Consider the following 9,083-nt stretch of genomic DNA (forward strand, 5'->3'; position numbering starts at 1 on the left):
AACAAACCCAAAGATTATTTTATTTGTTCAGATGTTACAGCAGGAAAACAACTCCAGAGGGGAAGAAGAAGAAGAGAGCAGAGGGGGATTGTGGGTAATAACTACTAACATCAGCGTGCAGACACGCACTTACACACACACACAGGAAGTCAGCAGAGAGGATCATGGGAAGCTATCGTCGTCGTCTTCAGCCATTTCTTTGGCAAACTCCAGATCCTGCTGCTCACGCTCCCGACGCTCCTGAACGCAGCACGAACACAAACGAGTACAATAATGAATAACCCAAACGTATTCACAGCGTCCACTCAGACCGGAGTGGAGTTCTTCCTGCATCCAGTGTCCTTTAAACTGTTTGAAAAAATGTGATGAAGCTTCACACACACTTTACGTGTGTGTGTGTGTGTGTGTGTGTGTGTGTGTGTGTGTGTGTGTTTTACCTCGGCTGACTCCAGGTCTTTGTTGTAGGCTTTAGGAGGAAACCTCATGGCCTGCAGGAGGAGTCAGAGTTATTTTACTGAAGCTCTTCTTTTTAATAAACCAACAGTTATTAACAGTAAGTACCAGTTATTAACAGTTATTAACAGTAAGTACCAGTTATTAACAGTCTCACCTTGACAGACATGTTGTGGATGTCCAGGCAGAAGGAGATTCTCTGGTGGAATGCCAGCTGAGGCTCTCTGGTTCCGTAGATGTCCATGGTCTCTTTTGATTGGACGAAGCCTTTTTCGTGGTTGATGCTCGCCTCGATCACTCCGTCACGGATCGCCTGAACCACACACACACACACACACACACACACACACACACACACACACACACACACACACACACACACACACACACACACACACACACACACACACACACACACACACACACACACACACACACACACACACACACACACACACACACACACACACACACTTTGGTCACCGTTCACTCTGAATGTGGAATAGAACTCTGACTATTGACGTTCTGAGTCAACACCAATCTGAGACTCAATCCATAGTTTGGTTACTGGTTTCTTAGTTTTCTCCTGCTTGAAGACGATGAAGATGAAGACGATGAAGATGTTTGGAGGTCACACTGAGTGTGTTATACATGCGGATGAGCTGAAGTTTCCACGTTACCTTGGCGACGATGAACTCTGCGTCCTCTGGGCTGTCGAGCTGCAGCTTCTGAGCGATGTCGGCCAGCGAGATACGAGAGTACGACAGGCTGATCATACGCACACCTGAACACACACACACACAGTTACAAACACGCCTTTAATGACTAAAGTCCATCTGATGACATCAGCCTGTGATGTCGGAGCCTGTGATTGGCTCACCGGTCTTGATGACGTTGTGTCTCAGGCGGATGATGAGCGTGTACGTCCCGTCGGTCTGAAACTTCTCCCCAAACTGCTCCAACACCTGGTTGAACTTGGCCAGGTTACCTGCTCTCACCGCTGGACACACACAGTACACACACAGTACACACACAGTAAGAATAGAGTACACAGTACACACACAGTACACACACAGTAAGAATAGAGTACACAGTACACACACAGTACACACACAGTAAGAATAGAGTACACAGTACACACAGACGATATAAATATCTTTACAGTGAATGTGAACACGACTAAAGGAACCCATCAGGGAGTAAGAACTGACCCTGAGTCAGCAGGAAGTACGGCATCAGTGACCTCTTCAGTGACGGCTGTCTGAACTGGAGTCTGTCAGGAATCTCTCCCAACAACAACTCCACCACGATCAGCAGCTTGTGGACCTGATCACAGATCAATACGGCTGTCATCACTCCAAGTACCACCATGTTATAAGCATGTAAACCAATAGTTAGAAAGCATGTTATCACGTGTAATAACACATGTATATACCACATGTATATACCACGTGTATATACCACATGTATATAAACGTGTATATACCACATGTAATAACACGTGTATATACCACGTGTAATAACACGTGGTATATACACGTGTTATTACACGTGTATATACCACATGTAATAACACGTGTATATACCACATGTAACAACACGTGTATCAGTGAGTAACGGACCGTCTGTTTGAAGCCCACAGCGGTGTGTTGGGGAGCTTTCCTCAGAGCGTTGGTCAGAGTCCTGCGAGCCTCAGAGTACTCCAACTGGATCGCCTTGATACGACCTGCAGGAGGTCACATGACAATCAGGTGAGCACAGGTAAACATACCCTTACACAACAGGACCTCCATAAAGAAAAATAAACACAGGTACACAGGAAAGACAGGTATCAGCCTCACCTGTGTAGTATATCAGTCTCACCTGTGTAGTACAGGGATCAGTCTCACCTGTGTAGTATATCAGTGTCACCTGTGTAGTACAGGTATCAGTGTCACCTGTGTAGTACAGGTATCAGTGTCACCTGTGTAGTACAGGTATCAGTCTCACCTGTGTAGTACAGGTATCAGTCTCACCTGTGTAGTACAGGTATCAGTGTCACCTGTGTAGGTATCAGTCTCACCTGTGTAGTACAGGTATCAGTCTCACCTGTGTAGGTATCAGTCTCACCTGTGTAGTACAGGTATCAGTCTCACCTGTGTAGTACAGGTATCAGTGTCACCTGTGTAGTACAGGTATCAGTGTCACCTGTGTAGTACAGGTATCAGTGTCACCTGTGTAGTACAGGTATCAGTCTCACCTGTGTAGGTATCAGTCTCACCTGTGTAGTACAGGTATCAGTCTCACCTGTGTAGTACAGGAGTGTAGTACAGGTATCAGTCTCACCTGTGTAGTACAGGTATCAGTCTCACCTGTGTAGTACAGGTATCAGTCTCACCTGTGTAGTACAGGAGTGTAGTACAGGTATCAGTCTCACCTGTGTAGTACAGGTATCAGTCTCACCTGTGTAGTACAGGTATCAGTCTCACCTGTGTAGTACAGGTATCAGTCTCACCTGTGTAGTACAGGTATCAGTCTCACCTGTGTAGTACAGGTATCAGTCTCACCTGTGTAGTACAGGTATCTGGCCCACTCGTTGTTGTTGGCGAGTTCTGGGAACACGGATTTGGACACCAGCTTCTCAGCCTGGTCGTACAGGTTGAAGTGCAGGTAGTTCCTGAGCAGCAGGTTTAGGAGGACGGCCTGACCGTCAGCGTCGTGACGAAGAGTCGCTGTACGAAGACGAGTGTGGAGGAAACTGGAGAGCAGAACAACAACCAACACTGTTACATCATGGTAACACCTGGTCCTAACGTGTGTGTGTGTGTGTGTGTGTGTGTGTGTGTGTGTGTGTGTGTGTGTGTGTGTGTGTGTGTGTGTGTGTACCTGCGCATGGTGTCAAACTGCTTGAGGAACTCGTACACTCTGGCGTGGTAATAATAACACTTAGCAGCTACCAGATCCAGAGCTCTGCGATTCTTAGACCCGATCTTCTGCAGTAGGTCGTCTGACACCTTCTGAGCCTGAAACACAAGAGATCATCTTCATCATCATCATCACCACCACGACAGACAGACAGACAGACAGACAGACAGACAGACAGACAGACAGACAGACAGACAGACAGACAGACAGACAGACCTCGGTGTATCTCTTGTTGTTGGTCAGGTGAACCACCAGCAGCAGCTGAAGATAAGCCTCCACCTCCGGCAGCAGAGGAGAGGACGCTGCTTTACCCGTCCTCGGACGAAACTGGACATCTCCGTCCGCCATCTCCATCGGCTGATGAGACAGACAGGTAGAGGGACAGACAGACAGCAGGTATCAATACTGATCATCTGATCACATGTCTCCTGTGTTCAGACATCCAACTCTGACTCAGAGTTCACTTATTATCGTTTCCTAACTGAGTTCTACTAAATCTAAATGGAGTTTGGTTTGAGGAATGAGGGTTCAAACATCATGCATCATGTGATTCAGGAGGTAAGGAGCAGCAGACCTCGTCCAGGAAGCCCAGCAGGAAGTCTCTGGTGGTGGTGTTGTGGGTGAAGAAGCCAGAGACGGCTTTCAGCAGCACGTTGGTGTTCAGACGACGGCTGGTGGACGGCAACGCCCTCAGAGCACGGAGCACGAACCGGGGCTCCTTACCCGACACCGCCTTCTCGATCTGCTTCACATGCTCCTTAATGTCTGAGGAGGAGGAGGAGGGGGGGGGAGAGGGAGGTTACGATAACTTTATTACCATCATTCACTTTACGGTCTGTGGAGTCCACATGCTAATCTAGTCCAGGGGGACTGAACACAGACCCGGTCTGATGTGGTCTGACGTGGTCTGACGTAGTAAAGGGAATGTAAAGAATAGTTCTTTCTGTCATTTACAAACTGAAGCAGTTTACAGTTAACTTGTTATTTCAGTATTTTTACTGGCTGTTTACTGGATGTTTACTGGTTGTTTACTGGACGTTTACTGGCTGTTTACTGGAATGCTTACTTATTGTTTACTGGCTGTTTACTGGACTGAATGTTTACTGTTTACTGGTTGTTTACTGGACGTTTACCGGCTGTTTACTGGTTGTTTACTGGACGTTTACCGGCTGTTTACTGGTTGTTTACTGGACGTTTACTGGCTGTTTACTGGATGTTTACTGGTTGTTTACTGGTTGTTTACTGGGTTGTTTACTGGCTTTTACTGGCTGTTTACTGGTTGTTTACTGGTTGTTTACTGGACGTTTACCGGCTGTTTACTGGTTGTTTACTGGTTGTTTACTGGACGTTTACTGGCTGTTTACTGGTTGTTTACTGGTTGTTTACTGGTTGTTTACCGGCTTTGAGCCTCAGCAGAGGGGTAAACGTTCTCCGTAGACTCCTTCACGCCCCGTTACCTTAATGCTGAATCACATCGTTTGTTAGCTGCTGATGCTAACATGCTAAGAGCTGCTGATGCTAACATGCTAACGGCTGCTGATGCTAACATGCTAAGAGCTGCTGATGCTAGCATGCTAACATGCTAAGAGCTGCTGATGCTAACATGCTAAGAGCTGCTGATGCTAGCATGCTAACAGCTGCTGATGCTAGCATGCTAAGAGCTGCTGATGCTAACAGCTGCTGATGCTAACATGGTAGCATGCTAACATGGTAGCATGCTAACAGCTGCTGATGCTAGCATGCTAAGAGCTGCTGATGCTAACAGCTGCTGATGCTAACATGTTAGCATGCTAGCTGAGCTGTAGCCGGTTACCGTCCAGCGTCAGGCCGTCCAGCTCTTTGGGCAGCTTGGCCGCGTTGGCCGCCTCCTCCTCCGGCATCTCCTCGTCCTGCGGCTCGGGGCCCGGCTCCTTCGGCTCCTTCGGCTCCTTCGGCTCTTTGCTCTTCTCTTTGGGCTCCCGGCCTCCCGCCTTGTCCCCGCGCCGCTTGGCCGCCGTCTCCTTCATGCTGTTCGGTGGGTTCGGTAGGTTCGGTGGGTTCGGTGGGTTCGGTGGGTTCGGTGATGTGCGGCGTCACTGCGATGACTGCAACTAGCGACGGCCGCAAAGGATTGTGGGATACCTCCGACAGCCAGACAGCAGGAGACGAGCGCAGATACATCGATCCAACTCTGTGAGTGTAATGTGACCTTAATGAGACCTTAATGTGACCTTAATGAGACCTTAATGAGACCTTAATGAGACCTTAATGTGACCTTAATGAGACCTTAATGAGACCTTAATGTGACCTTAATGAGACCTTAATGAGACCTTAATGTGACCTTAATGAGACCTTAATGAGACCTTACACTACAGTCATCTGTGTTTATAATAATAATGAGACACATGCATGTAAAACACAAACTAAGAGGAAAAAACAGGAACAAAAGATAAAACAGGCTGAAGCAAACTTTAAAAGATTATTACTCATTTCCATTGTAATAACTACAAGTAAATTGAATACAATTAAGTTAAATTAAATAACAATAATAATAATAAATAATAATAATAATGATAAATAATAATAATAATGATGATAATAATGATTATACTAATACTAATAATAATAAATAAATAATAATGATAATAATAAATAATAATAATAAATAATAATAATAATATTAAACAATCATGATAATGATAATAACACTAATGTGACAACATGACCACAGGAGGGCGCTAACTAATAACAGGAAGTCACCTGACTGTCTTTATTATTATATAGTTTATTTTATAATATCTATCATATTTAAAAATGATTTAATAGGTTTATTAAAAAAAAGTACAACTTAGAAAACTACATTTAAATTTCAATTTTCTATCAACAAACTAAGAAACAATTGACAGAACACAGAGAAAAAGGAATCAAAATCCATAAAATAAATAATGCTGCTAACAGGATTCAGTAGAGAAACAGAGAGAAGATTAATATATGACATTCGAAGGGCCTGGAGGAGGTTCCAGGACTCCTGGAGGAGGTTCCAGGACTCCTGGAGGAGATTCAAGGAGTCCTTGAGTGGTTTCCACCTGGTGGCGTTCAGAGCCCTCCAGAACTTTCATGAAGTCCAAGCGTCGGCGAGCCTCCAGCTGGTTCTGTCGGATGTAGTAGAGCAGGTAGGAGATGAGCGTGGAGAACCAGAGGAACATGGTGACCAGCGTTCCAATATCAGTGGTTCTTCTCACAGACCGACACAGATCCCAGTCCTCCACCAGCAGGACCAGAGGCATCCCAACGGCTCCTGAAACAAACGTTTACAACCTGAATTACTTTGTGTTTCTCATATTCTGTGGGAGAAAACTGTACCAGCTCTCCTGTTTATTGTTCACATAACCTGAACTCTAACGTAACATTAAGTTAACATTAAGATAACATTAAGGTAACATTAAGGTAACATTAAGGTAACATTAAGATAACATTAAGGTAACATTAAGATAACATTAAGGTAACATTAAGGTAACATTAAGGTAACATTAAGTTAACATTAAGGTAACATTAAGGTAACATTAAGGTAACATTAAGGTAACATTAAGGTAACATTAAGGTAACATTAAGGTAACATTAAGGTAACATTAAGTTAACATTAAGGTAACATTAAGGTAACATTAAGGTAACATTAAGATAACATTAAGGTAACATTAAGGTAACATTAACATTAAGGTAACATTAAGGTAACATTAAGGTAACATTAAGGTAACATTAAGGTAACATTAAGGTAACATTAAGGTAACATTAAGTTAACATTAAGGTAACATTAAGGTAACATTAAGTTAACATTAAGGTAACATTAAGGTAACATTAAGTTAACATTAAGGTAACATTAAGGTAACATTAAGGTAACATTAAGGTAACATTAAGGTAACATTAAGGTAACATTAAGGTAACATTAAGGTAACATTAAGGTAACATTAAGGTAACATTAAGGTAACATTAAGGTAACATTAAGATTGATTGATTGATTGATTGATTGATTGATTGATTGATTGATTGATTGATTGATTGATTGATTGATCGTTGTGACCTTCACGAGCTCAACTCGCGTCAGAAAAACAAACAAACTGCGTCACAAACAGCTGATTATCGATCCGTTGAATTTTCTTCCAAACAACAAATCAATGAAACGGAAACATAAAAGAAGCTGCTACTCACGTGATGATGATGATGATGATGCTCTTTAAAAGAGAAGAAGAGGAAGAAGAAGAGGAGGAGACACAGACACGTGACTCTGCTCCTGATGCTCCTTCTCATCAATCAATCAATCAATCAATCAATCTATCGATCAATCAATCAATCAATCAATCAATCAATCAATCAATCAATCTATCAATCAATCAATCAATCAATCAATCAATCAATCAATCAATCAATCAATCAATCAATCAATCAATCAATCAATCAATCAATCAATCAATCAATCAATCAATCAATCAATCAATCAATCAATCAATCAATCAATCAATCAATCAATCAATCAATCAATCAATCAATCAATCAATCAATCAATCAATCAACCAATCAATCAATCAATCAATCAATCAATCAATCAATCAACCAATCAATCAATCAATCAATCAATCAATCAATCAATCAATCAATCAATCAATCAATCAATCAATCAATCAATCAATCAATCAATCAATCAATCAATCAATCAATCAATCAATCAATCAATCAATCAATCAATCAATCAATCTTTTTTGTCAATAATTCAGTTGATCAATAATAAATGAAATCCATTTTTACATTGAATATCTATAATTGGCTTACTGATCTCTGATTGGATCAGACCTGCGCACTGTTCGTCCCGCGGGATGGTTCTGACCGGCCCGCGAAAGATTACATGATAATTAGAAAATAAAACATATTTTCTAATTATCTTATGAGTGGACTAAAACCGCAGTGCTTTTATTTTGAAGCCCATTTATTCTCACAGTGCACGCGATCGTGCACGTCAACTGTGCACGTGAAATGCGTGTGATTGACAGCTGTCACCCTGAAACATGCGAACATGTGGGCTCATGAGAGGAAGAGGAGGTGGTGCCGAAAGCAGAACTTTCAAACAAATATGGACTATTAATGTTTATTACTAATGTTTCTTTATGAAGTTTGAACCTAGGTGTTTCTGTGTGTGTGTGTGTGTGTGTGTGTGTGTGTGTGTGTGTGTGTGTGTGTGTGTGTGTGTGTGTGTGTGTGTGTGTGTGTGTGTGTGTGTGTGGGGAGCATGTGGTGTTTAAAGAGGACAGTCTGAAACATCAGAGAGACACATAGAGAAACACAAACACTGACTGATGCCGAACGAGGACATCAACGGGTTTACTAGCAAAGCTATAGAACAAGTGGAATGAGACACTTGATCCTTTTCTTTTTTTCTGCACAGTAAAAAAACAACAACTGAAGAACAGTAAAATGTGGAAATATAACAAGTGGAATGAGACACTTTGCACAGTTGTGAACACATTAAATGTTTAATATAGGCATGTAAAGTCACAAAGGCTACAACACTGGGACACTGTTCTTTACACAGTTCAGTGACATGTCTTGTTTATTTTGGCTACACAGATGATGTGATGTCTTTAGAAAGCTAAGAGTCCTTGTTTCAATAGGATATGAAACTCAAAATGCCCTTTGTTATTAATGTGACTGAAAATGAGTCAAATGTTTCACATTTTGTTTATCATTTTGGAAATTCT

General features: G+C 42.3%; 1 protein-coding gene across 1 annotated transcript; it reads right to left on the reverse strand.

The window, feature by feature from the left end:
- On the reverse strand, positions 1-5,496 carry psmd3 (proteasome 26S subunit, non-ATPase 3). Its single transcript, XM_054607434.1, has 12 exons — positions 5,171-5,496; positions 3,932-4,122; positions 3,574-3,714; positions 3,319-3,455; positions 3,000-3,190; positions 2,076-2,179; positions 1,665-1,779; positions 1,334-1,453; positions 1,134-1,237; positions 611-766; positions 438-488; positions 1-240 (listed from the first exon to the last, which is right to left on the reverse strand). The coding sequence occupies exons 1-12, from the start codon at positions 5,361-5,363 to the stop codon at positions 163-165; spliced, it is 1,581 nt and encodes a 526-aa protein (XP_054463409.1). The 5' UTR covers positions 5,364-5,496; the 3' UTR covers positions 1-162.
- Between the last annotated feature and the right edge of the window lie 3,587 nt (positions 5,497-9,083).

The sequence above is a fragment of the Anoplopoma fimbria genome, chromosome 11, assembly GCF_027596085.1.
Source record: "Anoplopoma fimbria isolate UVic2021 breed Golden Eagle Sablefish chromosome 11, Afim_UVic_2022, whole genome shotgun sequence".
Taxonomy (NCBI): Eukaryota; Metazoa; Chordata; class Actinopteri; order Perciformes; family Anoplopomatidae; genus Anoplopoma; species Anoplopoma fimbria.

What these genes read in the sequence shown, in the direction of transcription:
- psmd3 (XM_054607434.1), bottom strand. Translation starts at nt 5,363, where the DNA reads ATGAAGGAGACGGCGGCCAAGCGGCGCGGGGACAAGGCGGGAGGCCGG. An exon ending in GTACTTCCTGCTGACTCAGG is followed by an intron (nt 1,454 to 1,664) that starts GTCAGTTCTTAC and finishes GTGTGTGTCCAG; the next exon opens with CGGTGAGAGCAGGTAACCTG. An exon ending in AAGACCTGGAGTCAGCCGAG is followed by an intron (nt 241 to 437) that starts GTAAAACACACA and finishes TGCTGCGTTCAG; the next exon opens with GAGCGTCGGGAGCGTGAGCA.